This window comes from Panulirus ornatus, chromosome 1 (assembly GCF_036320965.1).
Source record: "Panulirus ornatus isolate Po-2019 chromosome 1, ASM3632096v1, whole genome shotgun sequence".
NCBI lineage: Eukaryota > Metazoa > Arthropoda > Malacostraca > Decapoda > Palinuridae > Panulirus > Panulirus ornatus.
In genome coordinates, this window is record NC_092224.1 from 198,548 (window position 1) to 221,047 (window position 22,500).

Consider the following 22,500-nt stretch of genomic DNA (forward strand, 5'->3'; position numbering starts at 1 on the left):
CCTTTCCTTACTCATTCTCTCCCTATGTCCATACAATTTCAACTCATCCTCTTCTTTCTCTCTTACCCTTTTATTACTCACTCGATCAAACCTCACATTTCATTGTCCTATAATCATTTAATTTCAAACACATCCTCACTCCTCCGTCCATCCTCACGCCTGGCATCCATGTATTGTTGGGACTAGTATATCTTCAAACATACCCATTTTTGGCTTCCCAGATAACTCTCCACACATTCTACGCCCCCCTCCCCCCCCCCCCAAGACTATATTTCTTTTTTCATACATATCGCCTTATCCCGCGTTAGCGAAGTAGCGTTAAGAACAGTGAGCCTTAGAGGGTATATCTTCACTTGATTTCATATATATATATATATATATATATATATATATATATATATATATATATATATATATATATATATTCTTTTAGAGCATTCCAGCTTCAGCAAGAAAGCACTAAAAAAGGAAAAGGAACGACCTCATTTGCTCAATACATCCTCTCTAACGTATCATGCACCATATCTAGATCATCCTGGCCACAACCAAAACCTTCTGGCCTCTCCAGGGTTTCCCCTGATCACATCATAGATCCTACATGGAAGTGTATATGCATGGCGGTAACAAGTGCTTAAGTCTCACTGCCACACAACAGGACACTAAGGAGAGAGATTTGGTATATCATCTTTGTCTTAAGTAACGAGGTAGCGTTATTCTTGGCACGCTGTGCGACCCAGCCCGTACTGCGTCAAGTAAATTATGTGGCAATACAATGGTCCTCCACACTAGTAAAGTATAAGATGGTGAAGAAGACGAGGGAACAAGCTGCTGCTCCTACACTTGAGCAACTATGCTGGGATGCTGTCCTACTTGCCAAGAGACATACTAGCTTGGCTCTTGCATCATGGGCATTGCACTGAGCCTGTCCGTGACGGGTAGCTCCAGCTGGTCATCAAGCACTGCTAGAAAGATTAGCTTCGCGGGATTACATCTCGAGGTAATATTCTGAGTGCCACCTGAACAATCCGATCGGTGATCATTTCACCATGGAGTGTCTTCACAGAGGCAACTTTTGTGGCAGCGGCATACAGGGCCTCCTTCATCCTGTGTCAAGTGGCAGGTAGTAAATCCTGACTCAGGTCATTCCTCTATTGAGCAATACAGCGTCTGCCTGTCTTCTGAACAGTGCTCCTTGCCGAGCCTAGCTCATAGGTGCTCTTGGTGTAGTACTGAGGTTGAGGTTTAAGTAAGAGTTTATTGCTTGATGATTAGCGACATTTCAAAAGACCTGGTCGCAAATCCTTCTTTACCGATGGTGCCTTGTGGATGGCTGTACAGCGAGAACTCTACATGTCATCATCAGTCTCCCACAGGTCTTCATCATATATGCAGAAGGCTCTTCTATGATAAGAGTGACAATGCCATACAAACTCTCACCATGTTTTGATCTATGCACCTTTCTCAACTGCACTTCAACCCTACTTATAAAGAATTAGTAACATTACATGTGGTGGCGATATAGTCCAAGTGATGCCAGTACACCATGGGATCTTGTAGCGACATGTACCTTAAATCAACGCATTGGTAATGCAAGGCAACATGTTCCAGGGCATCGCTAAAGCTGTCGATGTTCGTCCTCGCTCGTCTTGGCCACGCCGTGATACTCAGGGCATGTTGGCCACGAACTGTGACGTGATCAAATTCTTGCATGAATGTCAGAGAGCAACATCTCGTATGTATGTCCTAGATGGCAGCGAGTCATAAAAATTGGTTCTTTTTTTCATTACCGTAAAGAAGTTAACATAAAAACTAATAATTTGTAACGACGTTTCATTCGGAAAACAGATGATAATATGCTTCCTTGCGACTATCGCTTTTTTTTCTTTGTATCAACAGGTGACTGAGAACAAAGCCAACGGTCAGATCGCAGCGTTTGTCGGCGCTCTTTCCACGCTTTCGAAATTGTAGCCTCGCTTACTGAGCTGTTGTTTTGCAAAAATAAGCAAAGAAATAACTTAGAGCAAAACACATTGCCCTGATGCACCGTGCATCTACTTAATGAACAAAAAAACTCGATGTACTGCAAGCAAGAAAGCTTGTAATCGCAGAGGGAACGCAACCTGGTGACCTCGTTGACAACAGCGTGTAGGCGGAGTGAGGGAGTGCTCGTCGCGACCCACACTCTCCTCCCACCTCTCTACCATTCAACACTTTCCCAACCCATTCTCTGTACAAACTTCACTCTTTCCTTCAACATGGTAAAAGTGCATTGATCGTGTTTGAGTTATATAGATTAACTTTCATAAAACTAAACCAAGGATTTCAAGGCGAGGATTCTTTGTACATCTCGTGGTGGTGGTGGTCACTGCCTGTAACAAGCCAAGTCATCATTTGCCAGCCACCTGTCAAATGTTCTCCTTGTTAGATTTGCATTTCATACTATATCATAGTTGCCTTAATTTCAGAGAGTTCCCCTTGCTTACAACTGTATCTAATTAACTTGTAAGCTGTGATGCTGGTTTCACAGAGGCGTGTTCAACAGTTGGTTCTCCATCATTTGGATCTTGACCACATATGGCATCACAATCGTCACTCATGGGATAAAGCATCCCTGTCATCAAGAACCCAGCTACATTTACATAATTCAAGGTGTTAATCAGCATATCCATCTACGATTCAGTATATATGGCAGTGGGATCAAACCTCATGTGATTTTTTTTAACTTTTCCACAAACTTTATGAGAATAACATCTCATATATTAAGAACGTGCCTCTCGTTTATTATGGAATCATCTTTTCTGGCAACGAATCTGTTAAATGGGTCACGAGTATTCAAGGCAAAGATTTCATTATGAAAATGAATGAGTAAACTGCTAGCAAGCGATTACTATCTTTTCACATTATATATATATATATATATATATATATATATATATATATATATATATATATATATATATATATATATATATTTTTTTTTTTTTTTTTTTTTTTTTTATACTTTGTCGCTGTCTCCCGCGTTTGCGAGGTAGCGCGAGGAAACAGACGAAAGAAATGGCCCAACCCCCATACACACGTACATACACACGTCCACACACGCAAATATACATACCTACACAGCTTTCCATGGTTTACCCCAGACGCTTCACATGCCTTGATTCAATCCACTGACAGCACGTCAACCCCTGTATACCACATCGCTCCAATTCACTCTATTCCTTGCCCTCCTTTCACCCTCCTGCATGTTCAGGCCCCGATCACACAAAATCTTTTTCACTCCATCTTTCCACCTCCAATTTGGTCTCCCTCTTCTCCTCGTTCCCTCCACCTCCGACACATATATCCTCTTGGTCAATCTTTCCTCACTCATTCTCTCCATGTGCCCAAACCATTTCAAAACACCCTCTTCTGCTCTCTCAACCACGCTCTTTTTATTTCCACACATCTCTCTTACCCTTACGTTACTTACTCGATCAAACCACCTCACACCACACATTGTCCTCAAACATCTCATTTCCAGCACATCCATCCTCCTGCGCACAACTCTATCCATAGCCCACGCCTCGCAACCATACAACATTGTTGGAACCACTATTCCTTCAAACATACCCATTTTTGCTTTCCGAGATAATGTTCTCGACTTCCACACATTTTTCAAGGCTCCCAAAATTTTCGCCCCCTCCCCCACCCTATGATCCACTTCCGCTTCCATGGTTCCATCCGCTGACAGATCCACTCCCAGATATCTAAAACACTTCACTTCCTCCAGTTTTTCTCCATTCAAACTCACCTCCCAATTGACTTGACCCTCAACCCTACTGTACCTAATAACCTTGCTCTTATTCACATTTACTCTTAACTTTCTTCTTCCACACACTTTACCAAACTCAGTCACCAGCTTCTGCAGTTTCTCACATGAATCAGCCACCAGCGCTGTATCATCAGCGAACAACAACTGACTCACTTCCCAAGCTCTCTCATCCCCAACAGACTTCATACTTGCCCCTCTTTCCAGGACTCTTGCATTTACCTCCCTAACAACCCCATCCATAAACAAATTAAACAACCATGGAGACATCACACACCCCTGCCGCAAACCTACATTCACTGAGAACCAATCACTTTCCTCTCTTCCTACACGTACATGTATATGTATATATATATATATATACATATATATATATATATATATATATATATATATATATATATATATATATATATATATATATATCTGAAACTTCCATGGGATCTTGCGGAAGCGAATATAGCTTAATTTGTTTTACATGTGACTGAACAAATGGCGACGAACTCCTGCCTTAAGACTTGCATGATGTGGTCAAAGCGAGATCTCGGCGGGATATGTATCTCGTGGGTTAGGATGGAAAACATGGCGACAAACTCTGCCGAATAACAGAAACGTAGTATAGGACCAAGTCGTGTGATCTCGCCTTACATTGTCCTCAAACGAACAGAAACGGTTTCACATAAGCTTTCGAAGCCCCTGTCTTAACGTAGAAATCATGAAAATTATCACTTCACTGTTGTTAAACTGCTCAAATTTCGAATTATTTTGCTTGGATTACATTACTGAAGTGCAATCTCCCCCATATTATCAAGTGAACGAGCAAGAAGAGCGTAACGACATTCTTGCCTAGTGAATTATTCATTCTTAGATAAAAAAAAAAAAAAAAATCCAACACCTAAAACCAGCAAATTGCGCATCGCAGCCGTTGTTAGAGGAAGCTTTCCATCGTAATATCAAAACTGACACCCAAACGAAATAATGTTACAGCTGATAAATAGCAAGGCAGAGTCAGATAAGATTTATAAACTCAGCGACCTTCTAGCTTACGTGGCAACACGTTATTTCTGTTTACACACATCAAAAACGTAAACACAGTACCAGAGTTAATGTTTTCTGTCAAGAGCCATTCATGGCTGCCACGCCCCACAGTTGCCAAACCCCTCCGCCCACTCCCTCCTCCACAATTCTTCAAAAGGTGAAGGCCACACTACAAAGTCCCCACCCCCACATACGCCAATCACGGCAGTCAAATCGGCATCACGCATTCCCACTGTCCACTGTTGTAGTTACGGATGTATGAAAAAAGGCATAAAAACAACTTATAAGTAAACGAAGTCTGTAGAAAGCACTGCAAGAAAACAAAATCAAGTTACGCATAATATTCTAGGACTATTATATCTAAAAATCCGTATGATTCTGATAAGGGTGGGAGAGGCTGGCATGCAATTTCAAAAATGAACTTGTGGATTGATTATATATATATATATATATATATATATATATATATATATATATATATATATATATATTATATATATATATATATATATATATATATATATATATATATATATATATATATATATATATCAGCGAGAAATCGGCTTTAGGTCAAAGCTTTTAAAGACGAACTGTTCACAAACCTGCATCAACATGCGAGGCGTGTTTAAGGTACATGAAGCTAATGGCCTGTTTTTCATAAATTTGTTGCCATCATAGAATGTTTGACTTCAATGCAATAAAACCTAACAAATACACCACAAAACGTTCTGCTGAGCCCTTCAGCTTATATAAATCAAATACTCAACCCGTATGTTAAGCATTTTCGGTTAGAGGCTATTGTGATAATCTTCATACCAATCAATTTAAGCATAAAAAAATAAATTCTGAGATGTGTTTAAGGTGGATGGTATATGTATGGCTCAACAATCATTCTGTTGTCGACTGATAACATACAACCAATTTGCACTGTTACCATTATTCTTTACAACCTATACTGTTAACACTATCTAAATAATCTATTTTGAAGACGCCATCCCTGCCAACTTGTTCAACTAACAAAGTCAACCTATCCAGCGAACATAAGTAGCCAATAAATTAATAGATAACCCCAATTAGACAACCTACAATGTAACATCATGACACAAAATACCGTTTATATCAATATTTTGGAGACCTTTATTGCAGACACCAATGCACTGCTAACATCATATTTTTGACATCAGAACTTACCGTCAACACTACTGCAACTTCTGTAGCAGACCATACATTCGTACATTTAATTATGCCAAGAGAACTACGCGGCAACTTGAACTGATGACATACTTACTCTAACCACCTTTACAACTCAGAAAAACAAACTTAACATCAGGTGAGGAATGACACCACCATCCATGCGATCAGTATAGTAAAAAAAAAAAAAACACCATACTGAAAATTAGTAAGCTAACACAGAACCACCACCACCCACACGGTCCCACCTGCTAAAACAAACTGGTTCAGTTCAATCACTAATTTCCATCCCTCGTTTTACCTGTAATCACTTATCACCAAAATATAATTGCTGCATTACACACCTGCGAGACAGGTAACATGTGAAACAACATGCATGAGCCGATCTCGCTTGTTTTTCTACATCTTTACACGATACCAATATAAACTTAAATCGACACAAGATAGCTGACTTTCCATTCATGATTTTCACCTGCTTCTCTTAAAAAAAAAAAAAAATAAACAGTAAAAGCATAGCGAGACCTCCGAACCCCAGGGTGGTGCAGCCTGGAACAGACAACGCCAAGCCAACTTTCTCTTCCCTATACCGTACGTGGGAAATCTTGGGCACTACTTACGATTTCAATCAACTTCAGGAAGCCACTGAGGGTGCAGATAGCTTTGATGTTAAATGTCAGGCCCATTTTGAGAAGTTTGGTTCTTTTGAAGCACCTTCAACTTGATCTAACGCGGTGTCTTGACTGTGGCGCGATACCTTTACCACGTTAGTTGTATGTCCAGGCGTATCGTTGCCGGAACGGGGTAAAACGTATCGTATACCAACAACATATTGATTACCTTATCAAAAATTCTGATTCACAAAATAATTAGCAATAGGTATGAAAAAAATCATTTCATATTCATTGTTCTATGTAAATCTTACAATTTCCTCATAATTACATTTACTCTTTATCTATGCTCGGTTAGTTTCCTTGATCATGCAGCTGGCAGCCACACTCATGACGGAGGCGCCAAAATTCGTTGGTACCATGAGACACACCCAGATTTTCTGGCACACCACTTTCCCGACTTCTCCATACATAAATGACTGCTTGAAGATTTTCGAAGAACTTCAGAAATATAGTTATCATATTAAACTTTGTTTTCTGCTTGTTTTTGATTTATGCTGGTATCCGAGCCAAATTTACTGTGCACCTGATATCCCGTGAGTGGTAGCGCAAAAAGATTACAAGGATCACCGATGTCACAAAGGATGTTAGTCATATTCCAGTGGATTAATAGTGCATAGATTGTTACAAAGTTGATTCATTAAAAAAGTTTCATTACATAATTTCAAATCTTTGGCCACAAACTTTATAATTAACACGGCTAAAATCTCCAAATAGGCTACAGCGTCAATAGTACCTATAATGTAGCTTTAGTACTCCCTACCTTTTCATGTCTTTCCCAATAACTATGACCCGGCACATTGTAAAAGACAGATTTTTCTCTTCCTCCAAAATTCATAAATGCTTCCCCTTGTCTCTCTTTTTTTCTTTTCCTTTCATTAACCTATATTCCAATTTCGTCCCGGCCTTGATGTGGACTTTTGTCCGTGATTGGACTTTCCAATATAAAATTCTTGTAATCTGTTTTACTTTACACATTTCACAATGATTGAAATATTTCTACGTGTTTATCTGAACTCGTCTATTCCCTTAAAAGAGGTCCGTTAGTTCCTTTCTAATTATAGTTTTGAAGATTCTGACTGACAGCCAATCTTATTTTCAAAATCTTTACTAAGCATCAGTTTTGTCATGCTCACGGAGGTCTATATGAAAGGTTATCCATAACAATTTGATTTGAATCCCTTGAGCAATAATGTCTGAATATTTGTCTCTGGCTTAGGAGACCAACATGTTACATTCTGATCTCAGGGTGTTACGGGCAAGTAGTGAAGATCAAGAATCAGAGATGATAAAGATGTCTGTGACAGTGATTTCTGCCAGCGTAGGAGAGATAAGAATGGCGGACAATTCAGTTTGTAGGGTAGATGCCTGATTGAAAGAGAAATGATGGAAGTGCCAAGTGATCTGGTCACTGAATTTGGAGGGAATAATGATATTGTACACCTGTGGTGGCGGTGCGGTGTAAATATAGAAAGGAAACTAAATACGGGTTTTGATATATGGCGCGGTGGAAGTATAGAGGGTAGATTTGGTATGGGTTGAGATGTGGCGGAGGCATTTTTTTCATTTTAAGACTTTGACAACTGGTGGGAAACAGTGAGTATTTTATGGACCAATGCTGTGTAAGCTGGGAAGCAGGTGTTTTGGAAAGTACATAATAAGATGAGAGTAATACGAAGTCCATTAAAGTTTTGACAATGGTTAGACAGAAAAAGAAAAAAAAAAAGCATTAAACCAAAATGGCCGGGGAAAAGGGTTCGGGTAGGTGCTCTCTCGAGGCCTACTGTTATTTGTGTGTGCAGCGGAAAATTAGTGATTTACGGACTAAAATTCTTGAAGTCGAGGAAACATTACGTGCACTACAGTGCAACTGTTTGTGTGGACAGGCGGAGGGAGGGGCAGTATGTGCGTTACAGATCAAGGTTATTGGAGTGGAAGGAGAGTGACAATGTCACAACCAGAGGTTGTGAAGGGTAAGGGGATGTTAAGTGTGGGACAGATGAAGGTTGTGCTTTGTAGAAGGAACGCTGGCAACGTTATGGGAGGGAGAGAGACTTGCGTGACAGACCAGGGTTATGTGGATGACAAGTGCATCACGCATCAGGGAGAAAATAAGAGCACTAACCCTCTTAAGCTTGACACAACGACCCTTAAGCATAACTGTACGACCCTTTCACTATAACGGCCGCCAGGTTATCGAACCAAAAGGGTTGTACCATCGTGCTCATGAAGTTTAAAAAACAAAGCTGTGTAATAAATGAATGACATCTGCATTACTGCTAAAATATGCAGGGCTGCGGCAACATTGAGTGCGTTACTTGGAAATGCTTGAAGAGACAACCCAGGAGTGTCGGAAGTGATCAAATGGGACTGTCTGGAAATGATCAAATGGTATTGTTGGAAGTGATCAACTGGTATTGTTGGAAGTGATTAACTGAGAATATTGGATATGAACATCTAACAATGCTGGAAGTGATTAATGACAATATCTTAAGTGTTCAACGAAGAATGTTAGAGTGATCGATTGGGAATGTTGGGAGTGATCAACCGGGAATGATGGGAGTGATCAACTAGGAATGTTGGAAGTGATCAACTTGGAATGTTGGAAGTGATCAACTGGGTATGTTGGGATTAATCAACTGGGGATGTTGTGACTGATCCAACTGGGAATGTTGGGAGTGATCAACTGGGAATGTTAGGAGTGATTAACTGGGAATGCTGCGAGTGATAAATTGGGAATTTTGGGAGTGATCAATTGGGAATAATGAAATGATCAAGAGGGAATGCTGGAAGGGATCAACTGAGAATGAGCGATCAACTGGGAAAGTTGGAAGTAATCAACTTGAAATGTTGGAGGTGAACAAACAGAAATGGGAAGTGATCAACATGGAATGTTAAGAGTGATCAACTGGGAATGCTGGAAATGATCAACCGGGAATGTTGGAGGTTATGTGTCGGGTATGTCCGAAGTCATAATCTGGCAGCGTTGGAGGTTAAGAACTGAATGCGTTGGAAGTGATCCAGATAGAGGATTTGGAGTTGATGGTTGTTGAAGAATTGATTTAGAGTGATGAAAAAGATGAAGGATACGAAATTTAAAGGTTGAACAAGAAATATTGGAGATAATGAAGGGGAAGGGTGTTGGAGATAATGAAAGAGAGGGATTGAAAGTTTTGAATTGGTAGTGTGGGAGGTAAGAGAAAAAATGCCAGCAAATGAAATTCTAAAGGACAAGGCAAACTCTTTGTATTGAAAACAAAAGATGATTTTGAAATAAAGAAGAGCTTGATGATAGGGACCGAGAGATAGTTAAAAGACTGAACTGAACAGATGATGGAGGACTACAAAGATCATTGCCTTGAGGAGGCACAGCGAGATATGAAATACAGTATTTGGTCAGTAAACAATGATGGTCAAAAGAGGGATGAAATGGTAATGAGAGAGGCTATTGCTAACAAGGGAGACAGTGGAGAAAAAGAGACTGATTGAATCTAATCTTTTTTTTTTTTTTTTTTACTATAGGTTCGAACCCTTGTTTGCGGCAGTCGGTCCACAGTCAACCCTAGGGGTTGGTCGATAGAATAGGTATTGGCTCAGGATAGGATATATATATATATATATATATATATATATATATATATATATATATATATATATACGAATAAAGTGTATATGAACGCGCACCTTCATAGAACATACAAAGCTCCAACAGCCAGGATCGAACCTGGGACCCCTTGTGCAAGAGGCAGGTAAGCTAACCGCTAGGCTAAGGGACTGTATAATAGGAAACAACTATTCGAAATACTAAGTACTCGAATACCCTTCGTCTCACAATGGTGAGCAACGGGGTCTATCGGTTGTTTCCGAACAGAACACATAGCCAGCTGATAGCGTTTTACCGAACCTGACTGTACAACGCGGAGTTATATGAATACGAATAAAGTGTATATGAACGCGCACCTTCATGTTGGAGCTTTGTATGTTCTATGAAGGTGCGCGTTCATATACACTTTATTCGTATTCATATAACTCCGCGTTGTACAGTCAGGTTCGGTAAAACGCTATCAGCTGGCTATGTGTTCTGTTCGGAAACAACCGATAGACCCCGTTGCTCACCATTGTGAGACGAAGGGTATTCGAGTACTTAGTATTTCGAATAGTTGTTTCCTATTATACAGTCCCTTAGCCTAGCGGTTAGCATGCCTGCCTCTTGCACAAGGGGTCCCAGGTTCGATCCTGGCTGTTGGAGCTTTGTATGATATATATATATATATATATATATATATATATATATATCGCTAATGGGGTGGCCTTGATTAGTGCCTCGGCTGCCCGTGCCGTCTCAGCGAACATAGAAAAAATCTTCCATCTCAAACAGCACTGAGAAGACCCACTGGTCTCTTGCAATTTGTATTCCTTCGTGTGGGGAGCTGCGCACGTAGTGGATAAGATGATAATGATTGGGCAATGAGAAAGGTAATGAAAGGTATAATAAGAAGCAACAGATGATGACTAGTAAGAAAAATTGTGGGTAGGAAGAGGGATAATGAACCATAATGATGATTGAAGATCATAACTGGTTGATAAAAGAGAAACACGGGTTATCAAGTCTTGATGGACAGAAAATGTCATTAGTTGTCAGAAGTAATGCATGGGAAAGGAACCATCCAGTAAAACGATAATGGCCATTAATAGGATAATGATAGGCTATGGCAGTTAGTGAGAGACATACCGAAATAGTTTATTCTGAATAAGTTGTACAGAAATAAGAATAAAAAAAAATATATATCAAGCTAGGCCTTTTGAGAGATAGGAGATGCCATATCTGCAAGGCGACTTACTATACTGTGCAAAGACTTCATGATTTTTTTTTGGTGGCTGCACGGGAAGTAAATTAGTAGTACGAAAAATTTATACCAGCTGTGTCATGTAATGATAGATACATAAGTGACATGTTTACAAAATTAAGGAATAAGCATACATTCAAATCTCGTCTGTCATATATTCAGAAATCATTTATGAATAATTGGGAGTGAAAGAAAAATGAATTGACTAAAATTACAATGAAAATGAATTATTAAGATCAGATATGAACCTATAAATCTTCGATATACAAAGGAATACAAAGAATGAAACAGGCTGTTATGCCTATATGAAGGATAAAAAAGGCCTTCATCACTACATCAAACTCTACTGCATAAAAGGCATCAAGGAAATTAGCTGCGACCAGAGGCTGTGCAACTGAAAAACTTGGATTAAAAATTAGAAAGTCTTTTAATATGTAACAGTTAACCTTGTGATCATCACGTACGGGCATGTGAAACTGAAGTAAACATAAATGAGCAGAGAGAGAGAGAGAGAGAGAGAGAGAGAGAGAGAGAGAGAGAGAGAGAGAGAGAGAGAGAGAGAGAGATTCCGGTGTAATGGTAGGAAGATTTAACGATTACAGCGAGTGGAAGGTATGAGGAAAGAATGAGTAAGGCCAGAAAGTAAAAATATAAAGAATGAGTACACCCAGAGAGAAGAATGTATAAAGAAATGAGTAACAAAAAATAGAATGTATCAAGAATAAGTAAGACCAAAGAGGAAATACGTGAAAAAAAAGTATCCTGAAAGATATTCAAAGATAAAACAGAAAATCCATCTCAGTCAAGCACGAGAATAATCGTTATAAAGAGTGATGGTGACCTGGACATCACGGCCGGGGTGCTGGAGGATGGAACAACAAAGTGTGGTGAGAGAGCTGTGCCGAAGGTCGGCCTCCACGGGAAATTAACGCCTCACTATTAGCGGGGTCTGTTGATGTGGTTAAACTGGCCATGAGTATGTACTGTAGGTGCGGCTGGACTGATCATTAGTCAGGGTTGTAAGTGTGGCTAGGCTGGCCATGAATATGTACCGTAGGTGAGGCTGAACACGCCATTAACTGAGGGCTGTAGGTGTGGCTGAACTGGTCATTAGTGGAGTAGGGGGCTGTACGTGTGGCTGGACTGAGCATTAGTGGGGGCTGTAGGTGTGGCTGAAAGAAGGGTGGGAGATGGGGGGGGGTGTCCCCCAAGGGGAGGTACTTGCCTTGACCCAGTTGGTTTTACTCCGTTTTCACACGGAAGAGGAGGCTACACCACATGGTCTACCACCGCTTTCAAACTAAGTACAAATGAATATCAAGGAATGCAAACAGCAACAGATCAGTGATTCCTTTCGAGTCTGTTTGTGGTAGAGGACAAGGTCAGACACTGCTCTTAAAACTCGAGAGTGGAGAGAGTAAAAAAAAAGTACACATATGACTTTCGAAGATGTCTGCCTGTTAATTCTAAACTATGGAGGCACAAGTAACGTTAGTCGTGTTCTTGAAATGAGATATTTGACTAGTCTGTTCCTAAAGTGTTAATGTTGTGCTTTCAAACACTTATTGGTAACTGCTGCCATGTGTCGCCAATCCTGTTGATGGCAAAGTACTTTGACTCATTTATGGTAAAATAGCTTACATATGAGTTTGTATCCATTGCTACAGGTGAAAGCAGACTGATTTGGTAATAATCAGTTATCTAAAAGATTGTTGAAGCCTTTGAAACTTTTGAAAACCTACATTAAATCGCTTCTTAACCTTCTGTGCTTTACGCTAGTTAGGTCTACAAGCCGACTTTCATGGAGTATGTTTTACACCCCGAGAATCATCGTCGTAGCTCACCCTCTGTACTCTTACTGTGATATTTTTCAGTAGGGCGAATAAAACGGAACACAATACTTATGGTGGTGACGTACCAATACATTGTGAAAAGTGCGGATTAGTTTGTGTGACTGTAATTCGAAAGCCCTACTTGTAAATTTGCCTTTCCTACTTTTCAACGCAGTGTTTATATGGCTCTGGGTTATCGGGGATTATTACAACTTATCATTATTATTATTATTATTATCATTATTATTATCATTATCATCATTATCATTATTATCATCATAATTATTATTACTACTATTCACCTAATGTAGTTAAACAAGGTTTACACTCTAGCTTTGTCTTTTCGTTTTCACTGACAGTATAAAACAATTTGTCAATGTTAAAATTCATTTTTCACTTATGAGCCCAATCAAATAGTTGGTGAAGTTAGACTGCACCCCAGTGTCTGTTCTAGCTTTACTTCTCATCTTAGCGTCGTCTGCAAATCTGATGTCTCACTCAATATTCTATCAGCCATCATCAAAAGATAAAAGGCCCATCAACGTTCCATGAATGATTCTTGCTACACTCTGATACACCTAACTATCTTAGGCTTCACTGATCATCGCTGCTCTTTGTTTTCGGTCACAACCAATTTTCTGGCCATCGAAGTAATACCCTATCTGTACCAAATGCACAACATTCATTTAGTAATAGCTGATCAGAAACATTATCAAATGCTTTCAGAAAAACTAAAATAACATCAACAGTTCTCAAAATACATGACGATAAATCATAAAAGAAATCATGTGGATTTGTCAGACAGATCAGAAAACCATGTTGTGTATAGCTATTCAAATGGCAATCTTAATCTAGATGTTTTATAATAGTCTCGAGTGATGTTACTTTGCCACCTAAGGATGTCAGTCTAACCGGGCGATAACTTCCGGGTAGAGCTAGTTTTTGCCAAAGTTCAAACCTTATGAACCCTCCTCGTAGTAGGTGACTTACTGAAAAGAAAACACGTGTTACAAATCATTTTTAGTTTGTTTCTCCATAAGATTCAACGGGACCTGACTTTTTTTTTCTTCATTTCACCGTTTCAATATGTAGGTCATACTACAGAATAACCCCGACTTTATAAGATAGGCTACATCACGTTACTAACTACGAATCTGTATAGAATAGGCTGCACCACATTGGCTATAGCACATATTAACCACAGTTTTGTGATATAGTAGGATACACCGCAGTGTTAACCACAGTTTGAAAATTCCTATCCGATATTTACCGACCACAAGACGAGGACGACCTACTCAGTCTCGACATGGATGACTCGAGGAGAAAGTCAGTAAAGCAGGAGTCTCGTGAAGGTAGGAGAGCGACAATTGTCGGTACCAGCGGCAGAAGCGCCGTCGGTGGCAAGGTAACCTCACTCCCCGGACCATGACGGGGGAATTTCATGGCCAAGACTGCAGCTAAGTTACTCCTTCTCTACTACAGAAGATGGTATGTGCTCCCCTAATATGGGAAAGGGTAGAAGGATAGAGGTGGAAGAGGAGGGGGAAAGGGAAGAGAAGGGAAGTAGAAACAGCAGATTGTGGAGGGTCGTATACCTTATGACCTCAACATGACTTGTAAACTAGTACGGGTAACTTTTTCTGGGATGGACTTTCTTTTTTCCCCAGGAGAAACTACATAAATTTTTTCCAGGATTAATGAGGCCTACTTTTCCCCAAGGATGAACGAGATCAAGCTCAGGTGCTTCTCTATTATTTCATCAGTCCCTTTGATATTAACAAACCAATGTTAAGAAGGTCGGAGAAGTTTCTGTGTGATTGTACTTTAAGGTATAATATATTGTAAATGGTTAGTGCAAATGAAATCATTCCTTGATCTGGTGGGACTGTTTTGATGTTATACAAGTATGATCTTGCTCCTCGTAAACATGGCATACCAAAGTGGCGGTTATAATGTTTTTTCTAGGTTGAACGCTGTCAACTGACCAGACAATGTCAACTGATTTAATGTCTAGTAATCAAGAAACATTATGATACACTAGCTCAGCTAGTACAAACAAATTTGGTCATGAACATGTAAGATTGCTCAACACATTTAAAGCGTTGGTGATAATTTTTTGGGTTACTTTACAGAGAAACAGACGATTCGAAAAACGACTGTTGAAAGAAAATGCAAATCACTTGTTTCCCTGTCCTCAAAAGACATACAGGCCTACGTACTATGAACACAGGTATAACAAACAATTACAAGCTAAATACTCCCTCTCCGTACTATGCAAATATGTAATTACCGTATGCTGTCAAAGAGCAGATGATTAGACAAAGGAACTCGTAAGGAAGATGTAGAATCACAATCACATACTTGTTGAGATGAACAAAGACTAACATGTATTAGCAGCACAGGACGCGCCTCCTCCAGCGGACCTCGAACATAATATGACACAAGGCAACTGTTGACTCAACCGTTAGTCATCATAACATACGTGTCGTGCCAGACGAGGTTGGTGCTTGTCATGTTATACCTTACTGAGTATCTAGGGAAGGGAATGACACAATCAGATGCTGAAAATGACCCGAATTAATGGGCAACATTTTGGACTGTATTTTCAGCTGCCAAGTATTCGACTGTTTATGAAGGACTAAAAAACTGGATGAAATCGGCAATGATTTCTTAATATTCTTGAACCTAACTCCAACAGATATCCTCCTGTTGGCCCTTCACTGTAATTATGTTCATAATAGAATTCAATCTACATGGAATAAAACTGGACCTACAGGATCTGGTTAATTATTTTTGTTTTTTCTGGAAAGGCTTCCTACCTCACCCGACAGGCTGCCTGAAGCAACCAGTCTTTCACGGGCCGCAAACTTCAACAGACAAAATCGTAAGAAGTTTTTCATTAGATTGTCAGAAGTTACAAATTGGCATAATTCAAGTGGAGCAGGAATAACTGTCAAGCAAAACAAAGTCCAAGAAACCTCGCATACTGGGATCCTCCGCGTCAGGAGACAGTCAATTCAGAATCACAGAGTTCATGTTTATCCTCCACAGGAAAGGGACTCATCCACAATGTGGTGAGGAAATTGGTGGCACCATGGATAGCGTTTCAACGGAGACATTTGAAAGGTATGACGGTGATCGTTTCTAACCGTGGAGCATTCGCGGACCGCCCAGGCTCTAGCGCATAGGTTCGAATCCTGGTTGCGGCAGTCGGTCCACAGTCACATTAATTGTTCATTCACCCTTATGGGTTGGTCCATAAAATGGGTACCAGGCTCAACCTAGTATATATATATATATATATATATATATATATATATATATATATATATATATATATATATATATATATATATATAATGAAATGGCCTTGATTAGGACCTTAGTTACCCGTGCCGTCTCAGCTAACATTAAAAAAAAAATGGTAATGGCCCCTGATGATCCATGTGGTGGAAGAGTGAGACTGTGTTGGTCTTCATGAACCACTTTGTCTCGCGCGTAAGGCCATCATGATGATGATGACTCAGTAGAGTCTTGTCACATCTGACCTCAGAAGAGGAGGTGATATTATATCTAACTCTCTTGTGGAGTCTGGAGGTCTTCAAAACACACTGCTGTCAACGAAAATTACTGCATTCTTAAAGAATTTTCAATGAATGAATCAAAAGAAATTTTTTCATCACTGTGTAATTGACATATTGTTTTACACGTGGGGTAGCAATGTTAATCAACAAGTGGTAGTTTTACTTCACAGGCTCATGAGTGAGCTGACGTAGTCTGCAGCTGATAGCCTTCAAATCGTAATCATGAGAATTTTCATTTCTGCGAGGACAGTCATTTATTACGAAATTCCTTATGATCCAAAGTTAGTCTTCATTTTCGAAGCATGAACCTTCGATCACCGCCGACATCAAACAAACAAATGTATAAACAAAAAACAATGGTGTGAATGGATACAACTTGTGGCGACCCGGTATCTACTGGACAGGTTCGTGTGTGGGTCGAATCGAACGGGTCGAATTGTAAGATGATGTTAATATACGAGTAATCTATAGAGTATCTATCGCATATAGATATTACAGAGCTACCTCTCTCTCTCTCTCTCTCTCTCTCTCTCTCTCTCTCTCTCTCTCTCTCTCTCTCTCTCAGTGCACTTGTTTCAGTGAGATGGGTTGAATGCATATCCTGGTGGAAAAAAAAAAGAAATGCGGGTGTCACCCGTTCAGTACGATGATTCGGCAGCTCTGGATTAAGTTGTTTTGGTAATGAACAGGTGATCGACGTGTGTGTGTGTGTGTGTGTGTGTGTGTGTTTTGGTATTCGATGGTTTGATGATGTCGGACATTAAGAACTGTGTGGAAGTTAGCGATACTTTAACCTGACCTCCAAAGGTCAAATACAATACCAGTTCATCATACCCAAGGGCCGTAGAATCATACTCATGGGTGGTATTGTCGTACTCAGTGGTCGTACCTTAGTGACAAGGATCGCCCCGTTCCTACTCAATGGTCGTAACTTCGTGTCAAGGATCGTATCGTCATGCTCAAAGGGTTAAATCTGCAGCGTCATTACGTATGACGTAGTAGAAGTGATTCATAACGCAGCTGGGAAGGCGAGGCTTACCGTACCTCACCGGAGGTGTCATGGTCACAGATGTGTGGATGTGGATAACCACACTCATCGAGCGGCTTCCTCGGGTAATAAAAAGAAAAGGTCATTTGAATACGCTTGTCACTCTAGATCGTGAGGGTAAGGGCAACGCACCGACTGGCTCCTCTTAATGTGCAAAAAACTTGGCTGTAATTTTTCTGTTTGATATATCTATAGATTCGTCTCGTTCTTATCAGTGATTTATCAAATATATGATTAAAGATAGTTATGTACTTTTTTCAGAAAGGTGAATTAGTTATATTTGTTCTACTTTTTCTCTGAAAGTGCATATTGTGTTAATTGCATGCATGATAGTGTATAATCTAAAGAAGTGAACATTTATTTTGGTCATTCAACGTATCAATCTTTGTGGATGTCATAATTTAGAATTTCTACACCTAGTTACATAGTAGTGTGATGCTGAATACAGGACAGGATAGTGGGGGTTGGGGCAGGAAAGGAGCTGCCGGGTATATCTCCAGCTGGGCAGCGACTCTTTGTGGCCTCTGTGATCATTCTGCGTTACCGCTCACAGGGTGAGCATCAGGTGCACAATAAATTTGCCAGTGATACCGGCACAATAATCCACACAACCAGTTCGTATTACACGTATTTTGATACAAAACATTATGCCAAATGTTTTGGAGCTTAAGGGAATCATCAGAGATCAATTATTCTATAATAGAATCCATTTTGAGCTGTCGCCATGGTCACTGTGTTCAATGGATTAAATTTCCTCTGACACGAAGCATGGGCGTGAGTCAACGGTCGCCATGAATCACTGAGGACTGAGTACACGGGTGTGTATGGTCTGGGATCTGAAGGAAGCCCAGCTCTCTGTGTGTTATTACTAGACGTTTCGTGTAACAAAATCTATTTCACAATTCCGATGAAGAAAGACTTCTATCACACATTCAGCGAATATCATCAGCGCTTCAACTAGACCACTGTTACCCTCCATGGGAATACATTTCGAAATCTGGACAACATAATATGTTAGTGACAGGGTGTTGTGTGCCTCTCCCTAGGTACATAGGTCATCTGAAGTGATCCTAACACCAACTGCACACGCCGGTCTCCAAGCTATTAGATCTGTATATATTAGTGTCCTGTGATGACTTTGATCAAAACTAAACCTACCATGGTGACAAACATATCCGCTTCGCTGCTTATCATATTTTCACCAATATGCTGAGAGGTAATAGGATAACATATACAACCTTCTTTCTTCTCAAACTCACTTAAGCCTTTCCCGCCTGATCTTCCCCCTTGTCCGCTACACAACAGAAACTACTAAAGAAAGGATTATCAAAAGAAACATGCAACATTATCCTCGCGTCCTGCCTTCACAAATGTAGACTAGAATACTTCAACGCTGTAGCAGTCCTTCCGACTCTCTCCAACCATCACCTGGACATCATCCGACAGCACCAAACCCGATACCTTCACCTTTTGCTACCCAAGATCTATCGTTCCCGCGGTACAGTTCGGCATGATAACAGCATCACGACAGAACGAACTTACTGAGAGTATTCCAGACGACCATAATGAACAATAATCAAAAGACTGCTACACCAGTGATTGTGTAAAGACTGTCTAACTGAACCATTTTATAGCTCCACTGTTTATGTTGTGTGTGTGTGTATATATATATATATATATATATATATATATATATATATATATATATATATATATATATATATATATATATATTGTATGTTTTCAGCCCCTGACTAAAGTAGATTTATTAAAAGTCTTCCGAAAGCTTATCTTGGCAGACCCAACCTAAAATTCATGCATCTTGGTGAAACAGGAAAGAACAACTTTTATTTGAAAACAGAAAATATTGATTGAGGCAGAGCAGAATATAAACCATGCCATAACTTAATCCAAGTCTTAACTGAGACAGAGCAGAATATAAACTATGCTACAACTCAATAGTAGCATTGACTAAGGCAGAGCAAAATATAAGCCATGCCATAACTTAATCCAAGTCTTGACTGAGACAGAGCAGAATATAAACCATGCTACAACTTAATACTAGCATTGACTAAGGCAGAGCAGAACATGAACCATGCCTTACATGAAACATGCCGTAACTTAATCCTGGCCGTGACTGAGGTGGAGAAGAATATAAACCATGCCTTGATGTTTGAAATAAGAATAAAACTGACCACAAATAAGCACCTGAGACAATATTACTCTGTCTTAAGCTGTGATGTGGACCAGGACAATTACTAAAACTTATACAAGAAAACATTCATTCATTTTTCATAACTATAATGAGGAAATGTGAGAGGTTTAGAGAAGCCAGAGGGGATGAGAGGGTGTTTACGGTATCCACAAATCACAAGTAAAATGAGAAACGTAGTAGAATAAAAGGCAAATACAATCCCCGGAAAATGAGACTAATCTGAACAAAAACTTCGATTTTGCGGTCAAATGTAAAAGGTTTTCGTAAGTCGGAACAAAAATATACAATTCCTAAAGACATTGCCATTGACTACCTCCTAATTCACATCATTTGTTTTTCCTTTTCACTTAGGTGTTTAACAGGGGGATAGGAAGGGCTTGGACTGGGGAAAATATGGTCGAAGAAAAGAAAAATAGAATGTATAGATGTATGGATGTAGCTTTACTGCGCTGTTGGGATGGTTTGCTAGATCCATATATTCGTTGCTTATATTCCCACGGCAAGTTGTGTGTGTGTGTGTGTGTGTGTGTGTGTGTGTGTGTGTGTACGTTTTGTTGTTGCTTGCCAATTTTGGAAGGGAGTTTACTAAGGTATGCTAAACAGTGTACATTGTGTACACGATGGATGGCTGGAGCCTTTCTCGGTGCAATGAGGCTCCGTGTGAATCAAATATGTTCTAAACTGTTGTGGTCTTGGCGAACATGTCCATAGTCTGTGCCTCTGATGTCTTCTTGTTTCTGCCATGGTCTGTGCAGCTTCCCTTCGGTATACACCAGCTGGTTTTCTGTTGAGTCGTTGTTTTCCATTGTTTTCGATGTAGACTGACAAATCATAGAGTCTTACTTTCTACCCTCTGTAGCTTCAACGTGCGTTCTTAGGAGGCAAGGTTACTGTTAGGTTACTGTGGTGTGGGTCAAGATGGGATGGGGTGCCTTCGGAAGTCGCCACAATCCGTACAGACTGGCCAGGGCTGCTTCACCTTCTGCGGTGCTTTTGTCAATGTGTCTTACCATCCGGCATCCGCTCCCTACATGATGTATTTCTCTTTCAGGCAATTGTAACCCTACCTAGGTCGTTGTACCGTCGTGATGTTCGCATCAGGAAGATATATTCAACTACAACCTGCTGGAATACCTCCACCACATGAAGAGCATTTCAATTAAATACTCACACCTGTGGCGGCTGGACGTGGCTTAGGATCGAATACACACCACTGGGATAGGATAGAAAACAATGATGTCATTGTCACTACATATTTCCTTTATGAGACAAAGGCTCCAGCCACGAACTCAACTCATCATCGAGGTCAGACCTTGAATGTAAAAAAAAAAAAGAAAAAGAAAGGTTAAGGGTAAGGAGGTCAACAGAAATAAGAGGAAGGAAAATAAAGAGTTTCATTCTTTTTGACGTAGAGAGCTTGTCCTTTCAAAGGAAGTAGTTCAAAGTTATTAGAGAAGATATAAGATAAAGAGTTCCTTGATTTAGCGGTGGAGGAGAAGAAACAGACATCATAACCTCCGCCCATCCCTAGGTTGTCGTGCGGGTCAGTAGCTTACTGTGTCGGCTGGTTTATGACGGAGGCATGCAAGCAGGCAGCTCTCGGGCATAGAAACAGATGTCATGTGTACGAACATGAAAAAGAAAACTAACAGTGAGACATCATGAAAGTGGGTCAAGTTTTCAGGCTGGAAGAGTTCATTCAAAAGTCGGAATGCTTTAGAGTCGTTTGTGTCTTGGAAGTACATAAGTTTGGAGCTGCCTCAGATGTGGAAACTTAGAAGTGGAAGTTTCAAGATTCAAGTCGAATGCCCAGGAGTGTTGATAACTTGCAGTGAATCAGTTAAACTGAACAGTAACTGTTCAGAGGACAAAAATCGCCCATCTGAACAAGAGTCCAAGTTATTTCAGAGAGAGGGTTAATTATTTGTGGACCGTATGATTTCTAAGATAGACGTTAAAGGTGATGGCAGGTATGTTCACTAGCATTGGTGTATAGAACCATGGAGTCTGCTGAGAAAATGGGAAGATTTTGATGATGAAGACAAAGAGCTTAAGAAGCGATGGAAATGTCTAGGTTATGTCTGCCCCACTGGGAAATACCTCTCTGAACCAGTGATTTCAAAGAATGTACATAGGTGCAGAAAGGTGTGTGTGAGAAGCAAGGGTGCAGGAGACGAGACTGGGAGACTAACTGAGAATGAAGATGGATTTTCAAGAGGTGAAGGAGATGAATTTGAGGAGATGACAGCATAAGATAACTAGGAAT

At 40.1% G+C, this 22,500-nt stretch overlaps 1 protein-coding gene across 1 annotated transcript in view; it reads right to left on the minus strand.

Annotated features, from left to right (window-relative positions):
- Positions 1 to 6,816, minus strand: part of LOC139753225 (uncharacterized) — a 54,259-nt gene extending 47,443 nt beyond the window's left edge. Inside the window, exon 1 of the mRNA XM_071669487.1 lies at positions 6,658 to 6,816. Coding sequence (XP_071525588.1) covers positions 6,658 to 6,723 — 66 coding nt within the window. The 5' untranslated portion in view covers positions 6,724 to 6,816. The remainder of the gene's footprint in view (positions 1 to 6,657) is intronic.
- Positions 6,817 to 22,500: the final 15,684 nt, after the last annotated feature.